The 18356-nt window shown below is 25.8% G+C and overlaps 2 protein-coding genes across 3 annotated transcripts; one reads left to right on the forward strand and one right to left on the reverse strand.

Annotated features, from left to right (window-relative positions):
- Nucleotides 1–2837: 2837 nt before the first annotated feature.
- On the forward strand, nt 2838–4209 carry LOC134836781 (uncharacterized). Its single transcript, XM_063851998.1, has 2 exons — nt 2838–3054; nt 3112–4209. Exons 1-2 carry the CDS (start codon nt 2912–2914, stop codon nt 4025–4027), a joined length of 1059 nt encoding a protein of 352 aa, XP_063708068.1. The 5' UTR covers nt 2838–2911; the 3' UTR covers nt 4028–4209.
- Nucleotides 4210–4766: 557 nt separating this feature from the next.
- Nucleotides 4767–17882, reverse strand: LOC134835247 (transforming growth factor-beta-induced protein ig-h3). Of its 2 annotated transcripts, none has more exons than XM_063850129.1 (9): nt 17461–17882; nt 15860–15930; nt 15416–15632; nt 9272–9436; nt 8860–9127; nt 7589–8105; nt 6566–7158; nt 6378–6503; nt 4767–5494 (listed from the first exon to the last, which is right to left on the reverse strand). In XM_063850129.1, exons 1-9 carry the CDS (start codon nt 17526–17528, stop codon nt 5024–5026), a joined length of 2496 nt encoding a protein of 831 aa, XP_063706199.1. In that variant the 5' UTR covers nt 17529–17882; the 3' UTR covers nt 4767–5023. The 2 variants fall into 2 exon arrangements, with proteins under 2 accessions (XP_063706199.1, XP_063706191.1); XM_063850121.1 differs by having other exon boundaries at nt 15860–16062.
- Between the last annotated feature and the right edge of the window lie 474 nt (nt 17883–18356).

The following is an 18356-nucleotide window of genomic DNA, read 5'->3' on the forward strand; positions in this document are numbered from 1 at the left end:
CGATGAATAGCAGCGAGTAAAATCAAGGAGCGACGAGTTGGACAATGATGAAGACTGTCTAAACTAACTGTCAATTTATCTCTCGGAAAAAAAGAATCGGAAGTTTAATTTAGCATATTGGAATAAAAAAAAAATAAATTGAAGCTACGTAAAAAAATTGTAACTGTCCAAAAATGACGGTAAATTACCTAGATTAACGTAAATAAATAAAAATATACACAAAATTAAATGTAGTTTAGACATTTTTACAAGAAAATCATTCGCAAAATAAAATTAAAGAAAAAAAAATTAAACATAAAAAGTGAAATCGGATACAATAAATAGTCAATAAAAATAAAAATAAATTGAATTAAATTTAGAAATAATCAACTAGGCGATAGAAGGTAAAAATTAAATACATTTCAAAGCATGACCTAACTAACATTTAAATAAAAAAAAGTTTTATACATAATAAAAATAATAAAATTAATCAACAACTTCAATAAAAATAAATTATTAAAGGAATCTTGAGCGACAGCAGAAAAAAATTTCAATCAAAAAAATTTAAAAAATAAAAACTGCCATTTGGATTTCAATTTACAAGAAAAAAATTAATCAATAAAATTTAAAAAAATAATTAACAATAAAAAATATTTATTGAATTAATTCAAGTATACTTCAAGCAACAATCTTTCCTTAAAATTCTTCTATTTCTCTTTCAAATAAAGTTAAAAAGTTACAAGTTTCAAAAAAAAAATTATAATCCGAAAATTTCTTTTAAAGAAATAAAAAATAGAAATTACCAAAAATAATTAAATTATTTATTATTGATCAGAGCAATAACTTATCATTAGCAAGTAAAAAATAAAATAATCGTATTATAAAATAACTGTGGTAGCTTATACATTTTAATTGTAACAAAAAATAACCAAACAAGGTACAATTGATTTCTAGTCCATTAAATGTTAAAAAAATAATAAATTAATTAATGACATTTGTATGAAAAATAAATAAAATTGGTATGTCTATTAAAAGACATGAAAAAACTTCTAAAGATAATCACTAAAATAAAATGAAATAAAAATAAAAAAAATCAATAATAAGGGTTCAAGGGTGAAAATGTGCCTACATGCCCTATTTCCATTTATAAAAATATTTTTTTCTTTTTTAATAATTTTATAAAAATAAAATATTTAATTTTTTATTTATTTATTGATTTAACATCTGACTGAAAAAATTAATTAAATTAATAATAATTAAAAAAAATAGCTTCTTGTATGCGAAAAAAAACATTATCATCATTATATCAATTATCTATCACACAACCAAATAATTATAAAAAATAAATTATTAAAGGAAATGTTCGTACCTTTAGGGTTTTAATAGTAAACATTAAAAAAAATTAAAAAATAATGGAAATTAATTAAGGACACCAACAACAATAGTTAATTGATAAGTAGAATATTACAAGAATTTTGTAGTGAAATTGTATACAAACTTTAAATTAAATAAACAATTAAAAATAAATTAACTGAATTACTGAAAAAAATAAAATTACAAGATGAATTACTTGAGAAAAAAATTATTAGAATTTTTTAAAGAATTTTTTTTCGTTTGGTTATTTATTTATTTTTTTTTTAATTTTATTATTCAAAATTAATTTTTAATTTTTTTTTGTAGAAAATAATTTTTTAAATTATATAATTTAATATTTTTATGATTTTTTTATTTTTGATTTTTTTGTGATTTAATTTTTTCTTATGTTTTTTGTATTAAAAAAATTAATATTAATATTTTTATTAATTTTTTTTTATGTAGAATAGTATTTTTTTCTAATTAATTAATTTAATTTTTTTATGTGATTGGAAAAAAATGTTAAAAATTTTATTTTTTTATTTGAAAAAATATTTTAAAAAATTGGCTGTATATCCTAAAAATTCTTTAAATTTGTTAAAATTTTGTAAGGTGAGTAACTTAATGTGCTTATAATTTATTTTGAAATCTAAAACTGTGTTGCAAAAATTTAAAAGGCGTCATATCGTTTCATCATTGAATGAATTTTTGTATGGAATTTCTTATCACTTAATTTTAAATAGAAGAGTATATGTTTTTTTTCTGGATTTAAATATATTCATTCTCATTTTTATAATAATTTAACGAAAATATATTTTCTGTTTAAATTTGATGAAATAAATAAAATTTTTCTGAAGATCATATAAAAAATTTTCTGAAGAAATAAAGAAATTTTCTGAAATGTGTGAGATGTGCGGGCAGCCATCAATCGGAAAAGTGCAATCTAGTCGACAAATCAAATTTCAATGAATTAATTTTTTGAAAATTAATTAAATTAATTCAATGTAGTCAATTAAAATTATTTTTAAAATTTTTAATTAAATAATCATTCATTTTTTATATAATTGAATTGCAAAATTTAATTTAATTATTTATTTTTTTTTATAAATTTTTAAAATTATTTTCTTAAATTAATTTTAATTTTTTTTAAATTTTTTTAATTGAATTTTATAAAAATTTAATTTGATTTAATTTAATAATTTTTTTAATTTTTTTAAATTGCTGAATTTCTAAGAAATTAAATTTAATTCAATTAAAATTTTAAAGAACAAAAAATAAAATAAAATAAAAATTTACCTTCAACTAACGGACCATCATCAAAAATTTGCAACTTTGTCTCATTTCCCGCTGCAACTCCGTCTCATCATCGAACAAATAAACATTTTTATACCAATACAAAAATTTTGAGAGGCATCATCGGCAAACTGATAACATTGTTTTTCGACTGTCATTAAATACTTAAAGAGAGTATTTACTGAGACAATATTCAGTCAATTAATGTTATTAGAAACGACAAGACAGCTGATTTCTTGAAAAAAAATCTTTTTTCTTCAAATTTCTTCTTCATTTTCCTCTAAAAATGTCCCTTCCCGAAACTTTTGTGCCCGGCTTCCATGACGAAGCTGCAGTTCGCAAAATGGAATACTTACCTTTCGGCAAAACGGGCCTCCGAGTCTCGAAAATTTCTTTGGGTGGTGGCACTTTGGCTGGAACGTTTTATGGGTAAGTGATTTTTTTTTGATAATTTTTTTTTGTTTTTGTAGAAAAAAATTTTTTTAGTTCGCTTGATGAGCAAGAAGCGATCGCTGCGGTGCATGAAGCTCTCAAAAAAGGCATCAACTACATCGATACCGCTCCGTATTACGGTCAAGGCAGCAGCGAGGACTTGTTGGGCAAAGCTCTGAAGGGCGTTCCGCGGAAATCTTATTATTTGGCGACGAAAGTAGGTCGTTACGATCCGCCCAACACGTACACCCAATTTGACTATAGCGCGCGCAAAACTCGCGAAAGCATCGAAAAAAGCTTAAAACTGCTCGGAGTGGATTACGTTGACGTCGTTACGATTCACGACATTGAATTCGAGGAGGATTTGCGTCCCGTGCTTCACGAATGTCTCCCGACGTTGGAAAAACTTCGGGCGGAAGGCAAAATTCGCTTCATCGGTGTCAGTGCTTACCCCATTGGACGTTTGCGGGATGCCATCAAGCTGGTTCCGGGTCGATTTAACTCCGTGCTGGTTTACGCGAGAAACACGTTGATCGATAATTCGCTCTCGGATCATCTGCCGTTCTTCGAAAGTGAAGGAGTTGGTGTCATTTGTGCCGCCGGGCATGCAATGCGACTTTTGACGAATGTCGGGCCGTTTCCGTGGCATCCAGCACATGACGAAACCAAGAAAATTTGCGAAGAAGCGGCGCATTATTGCGTTCGGCATGATGTGGAGTTGGGGAAATTGGCAATGTATCATTTTATTCAGTTACGAGGTCCGGCGACGTTTTTGGTAGGCATGCAAACAAGAAAATTGCTGGAAATTAATTTGGACGCGTATTTCAATGGACTTAATGACAAGGAGAAACAAGTTTTGGATCATTTGAACAAAAATATTTTCGCAAAATTGACACATCGCCACTGGGAAGGCGTCGAAATTGAGCGTTATCGTGAATTTATGAAGACAAAACCGCGTCATCATAACTAATTTGGCGACTAAATTTTATTTTTTTTTAATTTCATGACTTTTATCTTTGATTTTTAAGAAAAATTTCAGTGGGAAAATACAAAAAAATTGTGAAAGAGTAAAATTTTTAAATTTTTCGTTATTTTTTGATTGACTTTAACTTAAAAATACCATTTTATGTTGATATCAAAGTTAGAAAAAATTAATATAAATAAAATTTCAAAAATTAAAAAAAAAAAAATATTTTAGAAAATGTGAACTTAATTGTAGTCAATTTAAATTAAAAAAAAATATTTAAAAAAAATGTATGCACTTTTTTTATGATTTTTTTTTTGTATAATATTTTTTTATTTCAAAAATTTTAAAATAATGTAAATTAAAATTAATTAAATTTAAATTTTAATTAATTAAAAGGAAATTACATTTAATTAATTTTTTTATTTAATAAATATTTTTAATTTTAATTTTTTTTTATTTTTTTACTTTATAAAATTTAAAATTTTAATTATTTTTTTAAATATTTTTTTTATAGTTTTTTAAGTATTTTTATTATTATTTTTTTATTAATTTTTTTTTTAATTTTTTAATTATTTTATTTTTTTTAAAATAAATTGTAATTTCCTTTTAATTAATTAAAATTTAAATTAAATTAATTTTAATTTACATTATTTTTAAATTTTCGAAATAAAAAAATATTAAACAAAAAAAAAATCATACAAAAAGTTGTTTTTAAAAATATTTTTCTAAATCTTGTTGAGGAAAAAAATTGAAAAAAAAGCAAATTTAATCGCCTAAAGAGCATTTATTCGCATGACAAATAAATTTGTGTGCCACTACTGAACAAAACGCAGTACATATAATAATATAAAATCACGTTCATTATACAAATAAAATACAATAAAATTATTATTTAGGGTTAAACTTAGACGTAAACTACTATTTTAACAAAAAAAAATGTTTCTTCCATAGTTATCAGATCAGTCGTAAATTTGTCGTCTTTCCACTCATGTAACGTCTTTAGAAGAAGAAATCATGCCGGAACGGGTTTTGATCGTGTTGCGGTTGCTGAGGACGTTGCTTTTGGACCGCAATCAAGTCGTTAATCTCGTGAATGATGCCATTTGTCGCGATAATGTCGCATTTTGTGATGCCAGCGTTCTGGATTTTGGGACGACGATCACGATCGAGACGGAGATGGGCCTGACTGAGGGCGGGAATGCTTCGAACGAAGGGCCATTGGGATTGCGTGATGCCGGCGCAGCACATGACCTCGGGAATGATGTGAGATTTGATGAGGAATTCCTTTTGATCTTCCTTGGACTCGATTTCGGACAAGAATTCTTCGACTTCTTTGAAGTGTTCGTCTTTGGGCACGAGGAGGGTGTAGCTCTTTGTGTGATCTTCGAGAAGTGAGGTCAAGTTGGCTTCCTTTACCAAGCGTAAGAAGGTGCTGTATTTCTCAGTGGCTTCCAATTGTTGAAGTAAATTCTGAAAAAAAGGATTTTTTGAGGTTAAAAATTGGAATTTGACGAAAAAATTGAATGAGAGTCGAAAATGTTTTGGATTTCAAGAGCTGAAAGTTCATTTTCAGAACTAAAAAATTAATTTCAAGAGCTGAAAGTTCATTTTTAGAACTGAAAAATTCATTTCAAGAGCTGAAAGTTCATTTTTAGAACAAAAAATTCATTTCAAGAGCTCAAAGTTCATTTTTAGAACTAAAAATTCATTTCAAGAGCTGAAAGTTCATTTTTAGAACTAAAAAATTCATTTTTAGAACTAAAAAATTCATTTTAAAAGCTCAAAGTTCATTTTGAGAACTAAAAAATTCATTTTAAAAGCTTAAAGTTCATTTGAAGAACTAAAAAATTCATTTCAAGAGCTGAACATTCATTTTTAGATCTAAAAAATTCATTTCAAGAGCTGAAAGTTCATTTTTAGAACAAAAAAGTTCATTTTAAGAGCTGAAAAATTAATTTCAAGAGCTGAAAGTTCATTTTTAAAACTAAAAAATTCATTTCAAGAGCTGAAAGTTCTTTTGTAGAACTAAAAAATTAATTTCAAGTGCTCAAAGTTCATTTTTAGAACAAAAAAGTTCATTTTAAGAGCTGAAAAATTAATTTCAAGAGCTGAAAGTTCATTTTATGAACAAAAAATTTCATTTCAAGAGCTAAAAGTTCATTTTTAGATCTAAAAAACTCATTTCAAGAGCTGAACGTTCATTTTTAGAAATAAAAAAAATCATTTCAAGAGCTTGAACTTTTAAAAACTGAAATGCACTAAAAAGTTCTGAGAATTTTTCAAAAACTTTAAAACAGAAGGGAATCCAAAACAATTTTTCTAAAAAAATTTTCCTAAAATAATTTTTTCTTACATTCTTTGGTACTTCAAGCACTTTATCGACTTGGTGTACGACGGATCCGCAGCTATCTTCATCAAAGTGGACCAAACGGGCGCAATTAACAGTGGCACGGTTCATGATATTCATGAAGGGGAAGTTCTAAAATAAAAATTTTCATTATTTTCTCACACCCTGAACTAAAAAATTGTCAAAAAACTCACCGTCGAATACAAATTAACGCGAACTTCTCTGTCGGAACGTGTTTTTGCAATGCCATCGACCAAATCGCACGTTTTTACCATCGGTTGCATGATGTGATAATCCACGAAATTCTTCAATTCCAAATTATTTTTCAGCTCTGACGGGTTTTCCTCCAATTTTTTCAACCAATATTTTCCGGTTTCGGATTGCTCGAAGGCTTTGTCCGTTGGCGCGAAGAATGTCGTGTTCATGGAATCGTCAACGTAGTCCCGCAAGTTGCCCTGTTCCAATAATTTCATCATAATTGTCGAATTGTTGTTCTCGAGGACGCTGGAAATCGTTTGGGCGGATTCCGTTGGCAACATGCTGTCGATGATGTGAATGACGCCGTTCGTGGCCATCAAATCGGTTTCGGTCATGCGAGCTTTTTTGTTGATGATGATGAAACGCTTGTTCGTCATGTCGGCAATTTCGTTTTCGGTGGTGTCGGGGGCTTCGTCGGTGTATTCGAGCTCGATGCGTTCACTCAAGAGGTTGTAGGCGGAAGTTTTGGCGTCGTCAGCGACAGCGGAAGAGCAGAAGGTTAAGTCGAGAATGTGGTTTTTGAGAATATCTAAAAATTAAAATTATTTTTTTTAATATAAATTAAAAATTCATTTTTTTTTAAATAAAAAAAAAATAAAAAAATATTTTTTTAAAAATTAAATGAAATTCAAAATTAATTTTATAAAATTTAAATTAAAAATTTATTTTTTTTAAATTAATTTTTAATTTTTTTTTTGAAAATTAAATTTCAAATTATTTTTAAAAATTTAATTAAATTTTTTTTAAGTTTAAATTTTTAAAAATTAATATTTTTGAATCAATTATTAAGATTAATTTCTTTATTAAATTTGTATTTTTGTAATTAAATTAAAAAAAAAAATAAAATATTTATTATAACATTTTTTTTAATTCATTTTTTTTAAATCGAATTAAAAATTTATTAAATTAAAAATTATTTTTTTTAATTAATTTTTTGATTTAATAAGAAATATACTCACTTGAAGCACATCCACGTCCCTCCTTCAATTTTTTCCTCAATTGCGGATCCAATTTCTCAAAAGCGCTGTCTGTTGGTGCAAAAACTGTCACGTGTCGCGATGGATCCATCAACATTTCATCGAGTTTCGTGCGTTCCAAGACAGTTACAAACACCGCCATGTCCGGGCGTTCCCTTAACATATCCATGACAGTCTTCTCTGGCGGCATCAACACTCCTTTGATCATGTGAACCATTCCGTTGCTGGCAAGTTGGTTCGGTTTTACAATTGGAACGCAGTTTGCCGTGTATTGGTAGGGGAATTCTTGTTCGCGATCACCTGGCGGACGAGGGAAAATGTTCAAACGAATGGTGCTGTTGTTGTATTCCGACACCAAAACTTGCTCATTTTCGATTTCTTCGATGTCAATGATGCCTTTGACCATGTGGGCATGCACGAGATCACGTGTGTTGACGCCATTTTCGTCTGAAGATGTGTCGCGACGTTCGCGTTTGTTCAGAGGAACGACAACCAAGTTCTGGAAAAATAATTATTAGAATTAAATTTGATTAAAAAGGCATTAAAAAAATAAATTTTGCACTGGGACGAATATTATAAATATTAACTGGGACAATAAATTTAAAAAAATGTGCACTGGGGAGAAAATTATACTGAGCTTTGGATATAAAATCTTAAAATTTTAGTAAAACTCAAATTTAAAATGTGTTTTGGGTCAAAATTTGACAAATTTGCATTGGGTGAAAATTTGAAATGTACATTGGGTCAGAAATAAAAAGATAAAATTTTAAATAATTTTAAAATTAAAAAAAAAAATTGAAAGTAGTTCGAAAATTTGTACTGGATTCGAAATCTTAAACTATAAACTGAACTTGAAGTTGAAATTTACATTATGGACTGGGTCAAAAATTTATAAAATTTGCATCGAACAAAAATTTTAATTTTCTAATGAGAATTAGGAATAACCTAATGTCTAAAAAAATATTCATTGAGAAAAAAAATTAAAATCAAGTTAAAAATTCAAATTTTCGATGAAATTAAAATTCAGAATACGAACTGGGTCAAAAATTCGGAAATTTTTAATTGGACAAGAATTTAAAAAAATTAATAGAATAATTAAAATAAATCTCAAAACTTGCACTGGGCCAAAAATTTTCGAATTCCATCTTTTTTAATTTAATCCCAGTGCACATTTAAAATTTTCACCCAGTGCACATTTTGCATAAAATCGAAATTTTTCTTCAAAAATCATTGAAAATCATCAAAAAACTTACATTTTCAAACATTTTCTCCGCAAAATCAGTAAAAGACTCATCAACTGGAGCAAACACCGTCATATCATCCATTTCACTCTCAACTGATCCCTTTTTGGCACTCTTCATAAACTCCTTGCCACCCAATTTCTCAATTGTATTCTCAATCGGTGCCAAATCCAACTTGACACAATTTCCATTGGGATTCTCGGCAGAACGACGACGCGCATATCCAGCACAGCATTTGTAGGTGATCTTGTACGTTCGCTTCTTGCCGGCTTGATTTGTACTGCAGAACGGGAAATAGAACAAAAAGAGGAAACAAAATTTAAAAAAAGTGTCGATTAGAGGTCAGACGAATTATGGACAAAAACAAAAGAACTGCGCTGACGGAATTTTAATGACTTTGTGACAAAATTCGATAATGACTCACATCTTTGTGCATTGGTACTTGTTGGATTTCTCGGCGCACGTCTCGACGTTCAGATGGAATGCTTGAATTAAGCTGTCTTCCTTGTCGGAAATCGTTTCCTTCGCTTCGCCATCTTTTTCGTCCTCGGCTTCGATGTCTTCTTCACGAGTCTTGCAAACGTTTGGTCTGAAAATTAAAAAAAAAAATTAAAATCTTGATAAAAGTCGGTTTAAAAATTAAAAAAAAAATCGAGATAACTCGACTTTATGTCACGTAAGCGACACGTAAGCCCATAAAAAGTCGCGTAAACCACAAATTATTCCCAGCTATTGTTTTCGCCGCTTTATTATTCATTAAAACTTCATCGCTCCACATCTCATTATTGGACATTGCATCATCGCACTCAGTCGACCTTGACTCTTTTGAATTTTTTTCAATCATCGATATTTTTTTTTTTTGTGAAAATAAATCCGATTCTTATCGCTTTAATAAAATTAGAGCATTGATGAAATTTTTCATATGTTCTGAGAGAATTTCCTGTTTTTTCATAAATTCCAACAGAAAATTTTTAAAAAATTTAATAAATAATAAATCACGAGTAATTTTTCGTTATCTTCTAAGATCTTAGGAAGCAATAATTAATTTTTTATAACGGCAGTAATTATTTTATGCATAAATTGAGTGATTCAAAAATTAACGTTTCGAGCAAAAAAATAAAAATAAAAAATGTGAATAAATTAAAGGTCATGTGGTGAACATTTTGGTCATTTTGTCGAAGTAAACAATGGAATAAAGTGTCAAAGTAGACACATTGTCGACGTTTCGCATCAAATTGACGCGAATGATCAAGCAAGTGACTGACTTTAATTCACGTTTAGTTGCTTGTTTATTCTAAATTGATCCGAATTTGCATAAATTTGAGCGAATTAGAGAAATTAGCGTGACCTTTATTGTTTGTTTTCATGTGAAGTTACGAGTAAATTAAGTAGAGTTTAATAATGATGTGAGAAAAATTTTTAGTGATGAGACTTGGAAGTCAATGAAGATGATTTTTAGTCGTTAATTTTTTTTTATGGATAAAATTGAAGTAATTTATTTATTTTTTGTTTCTATAAATTTGAAGTTTTGAGCGAATCGAATAAAAAAAAATTGGTTAATTTTTAAAAAGCATGAAAAATTAGAAATTGTTATTTGATATATTTTTTTAATTTTTTTTTATTGATATTTTTTTTTCATTATTTTTGGTAAATTTGAGGTTCATCAAGAGCAAATTTGTTCATTAATAATGTACAAAAATTATTAAGTAAGTTTAAATTTAAATTTCTAAATCACGTGAAATATTTTTGGCACCAAAATATAAAAATAATTAATTAATTTCTTTTAAATAAAAATAATTTTTTTAATATTTTTTTTTTCAATAAAAATTAATTTAAATTAAAAAAAAGGAAATTTTTTATTAAAAAAATATAAGTAAAAAAATTTGCTCAATTTCGTTATTTCAAAAGATGACATGTAAGATTTTTAAACAATAAGATTCAAAAATTTATCCTTAATAAAAAAAAATAGGAATGAGGATCAAATTATGTTAAAACTCTAAAATATAAATTTTTAAAAATTTATAGTGAATAAAATTTTTTATTAAAAATATAATTTAATTTAATTTTAATTTTTATTAATTTTTTTTTTTTTAAATTTAAAAAAATAAAAAATCAATTTAATTAATTATTTTAAATAAAAATAAATAGGTTCGCTCAATTTTTCAATTTCTTAAATTTTAACATATTTTTTTAAATTTAAAAGAAATAATTTTTTTTAATAAAAATATAAAATTTTAATTTTAAAATCAAATTATTAAAAATTTCTTTTAAATTATATTAAAAATAAAATTTTTCAAAAATCGAATGACATCATCTGAATAAGACTTCCCATCCCACGTTTTTCAAAAAATTTGCAACAAACTGCATTAATTACTTCCAATATCAGACAAAACAATCTTCACCTGCATAACATGCCATTTCAATTCCGCTCTACATACAAAAAAAAATCTTATGCAATTCTAACTTTTTTTCTATTATTTTCCATTTAATTTTTTTTTTACTTTTTTCTTATATAATTGAGCTTCTAACTTACTCCCTGTACAAACGACGAACTGCACGTGAATCTGTTACACCCATAATTACAATCACAAAAACAATGCAATAAGACGGTCTTACGCTGTTGCTGGTTGTCTCTTTTTTTTCATTTCATTTAATTTTTTTTAATCTACTTTAAATGGTTTACTAGCGCCTTTGCTGTCTGTCTAGCTGGGTAGCAAGCAAGCAAAAAACGCAGGTCATGTAATCATCAGACTGTTACATTGTAATTAATAGTTGCACCAGATTCGTTCTCGCACTCGGTCTCGATTGCACTCTTCCTATTTGTTTGTTTTTTTCTGTGTTCATGTTAGATGTTAAAAAGTACAGTAATCTCATTAAATGGGCTTTAAATGAAAATTAACTCTCCCTAATTATCCACTTACACCGTTAGGTTGGTGTCGTTTCGTGTTGTAATAAAATGAAGTTAAGAGCGAAAATTCCAAAATTTTTGTGTTGAATAAATTTTTTTGAGAATTTAAAAAAATGTAAAAAATTGTAAGAGTAATTTTTCATATAAAAGAAATAAATATTGATTTTTTATAAAATTAAAATTAAATCAATTAATTAATTATTATTTAAATTTAATCAAATAAATTATTTTTTTTAAATTATTTTTTTTTAATTTAAATTTCTTAAATTGCTTCAATAAAATTAATCAAAAACTAAAATAAAAATTTTATTTTATTTTTAATTAGGTATTATCTTAACTTTCTTGAATACAAAATTTATTTCAATAGTTGAATTAATTTCATTAAAAATTTAAAAAAATTATTTTTTAAATAAATATTTATATTTAAATATAAATACAAATTTAAATGAATAAACAAAAAAAAAAATTAAAAATAACAAAAAAAAATAACAAAAAATAAAAAAATGTTTAATTCAAACAAAAATTAATATTTAATCATTTATCAATTTTTCAATTATTTCAATTTTTTTAAAATATTTTTTAAAAATTAATTAAATAAATATTATATAAAAATTTAAAAAATTATTTTTAATAAATTATTAATAAATATAATTTTAAATATTTAATTTATTAAAAATAAATTTTAAAAAATTATACAAAAAAACCTAAAAAATAATTATTATTTTTTGAATATATTTTTTACTAAAATATTTATTTTTGTTTGAATTTAAAAATTATTTAATTTTAATTTTTATTTTTATAATTTATTTATTTATAATTAGTAAGAAATATTTTTTGTATCAATTTTTAATGAAATTTTCAACTTTTCTCATTTTGCCCTATTCTTTTAAATTTTTGACTCTTTTTATGGATCAAAGAGCTTTAAAATAAATGTGTCTTAAAAAAAGTAATTTATTCAAATTTATATTTTTTTCGGGTTTGAGTTCTAAAATTACACTTTTCACTCAATTTATGAGAAACAAGCACGAAACTCCTCAAATCGTCGCTTGTTTCACTCCAAATATTTTTCTAACAATGAAAAGACGTAACGCATTCAATTGACAATGTGTCTGTAATAAAAGAGCTTTTAAGCAACAACCCCTATTAAATGTTTTACTTTGACGCACATTGCTCGTTTCACAGTTGATAATCAGCAGCGACAGAGGCACACTTTCTCGCCAAATTTGCATCTTCACACATAATATTGACATGGTAATGAACTACCTTGTGGCTGATAAACAAACAAATTTCGATGATTAACACATTTAACGAACAAAAAAAAAAGTTTCGTTTCGACTGCAACGCGCGGTGAAATTCTGCTAATCTCCGTACTTGCGAGTAGTGGGTGAAAGTAAATCATTTGGCACGACAACGACCAGAAATGACGCTTTTTATGCAATTTATGTCGGAGAGACGAAAAAAAGGTCTAATGAAACATTTAAACAAGCAAGTGTAATAAGAGAAATGTCTTTTAAAAAATTAGAAACCTTACGCCCTCTTTTTTAGTTATTTTTAAACGATTTCATTGTTTGGAAGTTTTTTTGTTTGAGCAAACGATAAATTAAGTGATTATGAGTAAAGTAACGATTAGTTTGTGCGATCAAGAGAGAAAATTGTTGTAATTGTTATCTGTTGTGTCTTCTATCGATGAACTGCATTAGTTAGACTGAACTGAAAATAGACAGTGGCGTAGGTTGATTGACTGTTATTATTTGTTATTTTTTATTGAATTTCGAAAAAAATATGAAGCGAAACGCTTTCTAGCAAATTATGATGATCTGTAAGAGGGCGATGTACGGTCATTAGTGGTTCGATTGTTTTGAAAGTCTTCAATTTTTTCGTTGATTTTTCTGTCGAACAAAAACTTGCTACAATTTTGTTTGTAAAGCTTACAATTAATCAAATATTATTTTAAAATAATATTAATTTTAGTCAAAAAAAAAAAAAATTAAAAATAAATAAATAAATAAAAAAAAATAAAATAAATAAATAAAAAAATCATCAAAAAAATATTTTTAATTTTTTAAAATAAAAAAAATATAGGAATTAATAAGAATGTTTTTTTCACAGAAAAAAAATATTTTTTTTAATTTTTAAGCATTTAAATAAAATGAATACCTATTAATATTAAAAAATTAATTTATTTATATTTTTTTTATAATTTAATAATTGTTTAAATAAAAACATTTTTTTATTTTTTTATAAATTTTAATAGATTTTTTACGTTTTTTTTTATTTTTTTTTTTAATATTTATTTTATATTTTTTTCTTAATTTAACTTTTTATTTTAATAAATATTTGAACGTTATTTTTTTTATTAATATTTTTACTTAAATTTTCTGTAAGATTGCAATTTAATTTTTTTGTAGTTAGATGTTTGAGTAATTTTTTTTATTTTAATTTAATTAATTTTTTCGAGACTATTGGTGACATAATATTTATTTTTTTTTAAATATTTAAATTTTATTATATATGTATTTTATTTAATATTTTTTTAAAAATATTTTTTGCTTAAATATATTTTGCAAAAAAAAAATCAAAAGAAAATTATCAAGATTTTTTTTTTGGATGAAAGAAAAAATAATTATAATTAATTAATTAATTAAAAAAAATTTTACATGGGAAAAATTAAAAAAAAAAATCAATATATAGAAAAATAATAAATTTAAAGAATGTTTTTAATTTTTTACAAAAAAGACAAAATATTTATTTCAATATAAAACTTGTTCTAAAGAAAAAAAACAAGTTTTTCTAGAATTTTAAAAATAAAAAAAAAATAGATAAAATTTATCCCTAGAAAAATCTAGTCTAGAAAAATCCACCGGTCAGTGTCAGTAACATCAAATCTCATCAAAAACAATTGAGGAAATTACTGATTTATTTACTACTCAACACAAAAGTAACTACGATCTCTCTCACTCTTTTTTACTCTCATGAGGTTGTTCGTGCAAATATTATTATTTTTCTACGACACTTCTTCTAGAATATTCTTCTCCAGAACGAAAAAAAATATTTACGACTGACACGAGATTATTTGCAGTTGATTCTGCAAAAATAATAAAACATGTTGCAAAACAAATGAAATATGGGATGGGAAATAACTTGTAAATTTATTATAATTAGCAATGACGAGTTACCTCATAACAGTCTTGAACTTGAAAATCATCTCAAGTCGTGATTTCTAGTGAGCAAAATAATTTTCAAGTTCAAAGTACAAAAAAAAAGTCATCTCATCACATGTTACATTAGTTATTAAAGAAAAACGTTACATTTTATGATAAAATCGTGGCTCATCAAGAAAAAATTCCATGTACCTAGAATAATTGCTGCGGTTTTAATTAAAATAATTTACATACAATTCACGCAACATGAGATCACATTTTTGCAGAAACTTTTTTCTTTTTTCCATACTTGATTTATTGAAACATTTTTTTTTAGTTGTTCTTAGAAGTCAAAGAAGTCGTGCTTATTGCGCATAAATTTGTTACTCGCTTATGGAATAATATTTTATCGCAAAAACTTGTGAGAAGACTTAAAACTGATGTTTTTAGTGCGATAATAATCGATTGCGAAACATACGTCATCGACTCACGTGGCAAAATAAGAAAATTTTAAACTTACCCTTTCCACCAAGGTTCGTAGCGTGGGAAGTCGAAGAAGCCCAATCCAGGGAAGGCAGCTAAAAATCCATTTCCGAAAATATTTCCAAAATGCTGATTGAAGCTTTGTACCGGGAATTGCTCTTCATGCGATGCCGACGAAGTTTCTGGAACTTTTGACAATCCCAAACCTGGATCGTCGGGATTTATGGAGATCGGTCCCTTAACATAGTCCAAATCTATTTTTTACAAAAAAAAATAATTTGATGAGTCATTGTCAAAAAAAAGGGAATTTTGTCAAGCGCGAACGACACAAAAAAAAATTCAAGGACAACAAAAAATTTTTATGAAAGATTTTATGATCTTCATGAAAACTAAAAAAATTGTCTCTACTTGAACGATTTTTACGTGCAAAAAATTTAAATCGCTCAGCTTGACTCAACGCCTTCCGTGTCAAATAACTCACCTAATGGTTCCGTGTCGCGTCCCAAGATCTCGCGTTCCTCAACGGAGTCACTTTTTTCTCTGGAATGAATACTAGATGGGCCAAAGGGCCATTGTGAGTCATCATCTTCACTACTATCGGAACTATCGGTGAACTTGAACAGATTTTGGTGGTGCAAACGAAGCGGTCCAAAGCTCGCGAAACTTGAACTTGCATCGAATGGACTGCATCGTGCAATTTATTTTTTTTTGTTCGTGTGTTTTCAAGCAATCAAGCAATGCGTGCATTTTTTTGAAAGGTGAACGTTTTTTTGGTAGTTTGGTGCAAAAAATATAAAAAAATAACGATGCAATGTTAAAAAAAAATTAAATTTTAAAAGTAAAGCAGTTCATCATAAAAAAAATAATGGAATCTGCTCAAGCGTGCATTAACAATAAAACATAAGTGGAGTGTAGATCATCCAAAAGTGCAATAAACGACAGAAAATGATGCCATTTTGTGATTTATTTGAAATAGTGAGTGACGAATGTAACAGATTTGCATGAATTTCTCATGTTTTGGATTTTTATGTTGTGTTTCCTTTTAAAATGAGGAAAGAATCAGTGTGGAAAAAAATTTTTTTAGTTTCTATAATTTTTAAAAATTTTCAAAAATTAATAATTTTAAATAATTTTATTTTTTTTAAATTATTTAATAAATTTATTTTATTTTAATTAAAAATTTTTAATATTATTTAGGTATATAATTTTAATATTATTTAAATTTTTAAAAAATAATTTTAATTTAATTTTAATTATTTAAAAAAAATTTCCAACAATTTGGATTAAAATTGATTTTTTTAAATTTTATAAAAAATAGTACGACATTTTAAATTTTTTTTTCGATTTTTTTAAATTAAAATTATTATGAAAAGTATTTTAGAAGAATTTATTTTTATTTTAATTTATTTTTTTTTAATTATTTTTTTTAATTTAAAAAATATTTTTGATGTATTTTTTAATTTTTTATTTAAATATTTTTTTTTAATGCGATAAGTGAACTTTTAACGGAAATATGTTGAAAAGTTTCCATAAGTCTATTGGGGCTTGCATTATTTGTTTTGGTTTGTGCTTGTTTTTTGTCAAAATATAAATACAAAAATAACGGTTTGCAATAAACTTGAAATGTACTAACAATAACAGAATAATTTCGCACCGTTGTCTCAGGTATGTTGTAATCTTCTTTATTTTTTGTTATGTTTTCAACATTGGAAACAGCTTAAGTAAAAATTTAATAATTTATGCATTTTTTAAATTTAAAAAAAAATCATAATGGATTTAAAATAAATATTTTTTTAAATTTTGAAATGTTTGTCTTAATATTTACTTGAACTAATATGACGACTTAATTAGATTTAATTAAGTTTGTCTGAGACAAGAAAATCATCACACAAAAAAAATTAATAAATATTCACTGATGTGTTTATTTTTGAAGACAAAAAAAAATGTTCTGGAAGTTTACATATGTGGGCACAGCGATAAATAAATTAAATAAATAAATACAAAAATGGCATTAAATTCAGTCGCGGAACAATTTTTGTGTATGAAATATATCTCTCATTAAAATAATAATAAAAAACTCACTTGAAGGCATAAGAGCCATGAACTGCCAAAACGGCCACAAGTAATATCACTGAAGGATGAACCCTCATTTTGTGTAATTTTAGTTTTTTTACTTTGTCAGAAAATAAATTTCTAGATGTTTCAATTCAACAATGTTAAGGTAGGTCAAAAGAAAGTATATGATTATTTTTTTGAATTTAATTTAAAAAGTGGATCACCACAATGTTCGTCACTTTTTTGATTTATCTCTTTTTGTATTGAATTTCTTTTCTGTTTCAGATGAATTGATATAATTTGGTTGAAGTTTCTTTAGTTTTTTTTATTGAATAAAAATTTCACCAGTTTTCTTTTGTTTTGTCAGTTAGTCAATTTTTATTTATTATCACTCTTCTTGAAATTTCTTTAGTTTTTTTTTGTTTTATTTTACTCTCGTTTTGATTTAAATTGCTCGCTTTGCAATGAATTACTGATGAGCAAGAAATTTAGTTGAGCCGTATTTATAGTGTGTTTGAGTGTAAATGTGATGTTTATGATCTGTGTATGCAGGTACATGGCAATAAAGTAATAGGTACACACTTCAAAACAAACGTTGTCGGTAAAACTGTAAATTTTATGATGGTGTGGATGAGGCAGTTGAATTAGAGGTTGCGGGAGGTAAATTGAATATAAACCTCGAAATTTATTTTTTTAATTAAAATTTGTTTCTTTTCAGCTTTTTTTAATCGTTATAATTGAATCATATCATTTTCTGTTAAAATTCTTACAAATTAAGAGATTTTATAAAGTTTTACTGTAAAAATCATGTTACTTTGTAAAAATTCTTTCAAAACCTTCTTATATTTCTTATTTGCTTCAAGACTTCAAACTTTTCTTATTTCCGCAAAGAAAAATCTGAAACAGGAGATGATGTTATCCAT

The sequence above is a fragment of the Culicoides brevitarsis genome, chromosome 1 (assembly GCF_036172545.1).
Source record: "Culicoides brevitarsis isolate CSIRO-B50_1 chromosome 1, AGI_CSIRO_Cbre_v1, whole genome shotgun sequence".
NCBI classification, from domain to species: domain Eukaryota; kingdom Metazoa; phylum Arthropoda; class Insecta; order Diptera; family Ceratopogonidae; genus Culicoides; species Culicoides brevitarsis.

Coding starts and splice junctions, on each gene's coding strand:
- LOC134835247 (XM_063850121.1), bottom strand. CDS start 17,528: ATGAGGGTTCATCCTTCAGTGATATTACTTGTGGCCGTTTTGGCAGTT. Junction 9,128..9,271: donor AAGTACCAATGCACAAAGAT/GTGAGTCATTAT, acceptor CCCGTTCTGCAG/TACAAATCAAGCCGGCAAGA. Junction 5,495..6,377: donor TGCTTGAAGTACCAAAGAAT/GTAAGAAAAAAT, acceptor CCTTTTTTTCAG/AATTTACTTCAACAATTGGA.
- LOC134836781 (XM_063851998.1), top strand. CDS start 2,912: ATGTCCCTTCCCGAAACTTTTGTGCCCGGCTTCCATGACGAAGCTGCA. Junction 3,055..3,111: donor TTGGCTGGAACGTTTTATGG/GTAAGTGATTTT, acceptor AAATTTTTTTAG/TTCGCTTGATGAGCAAGAAG.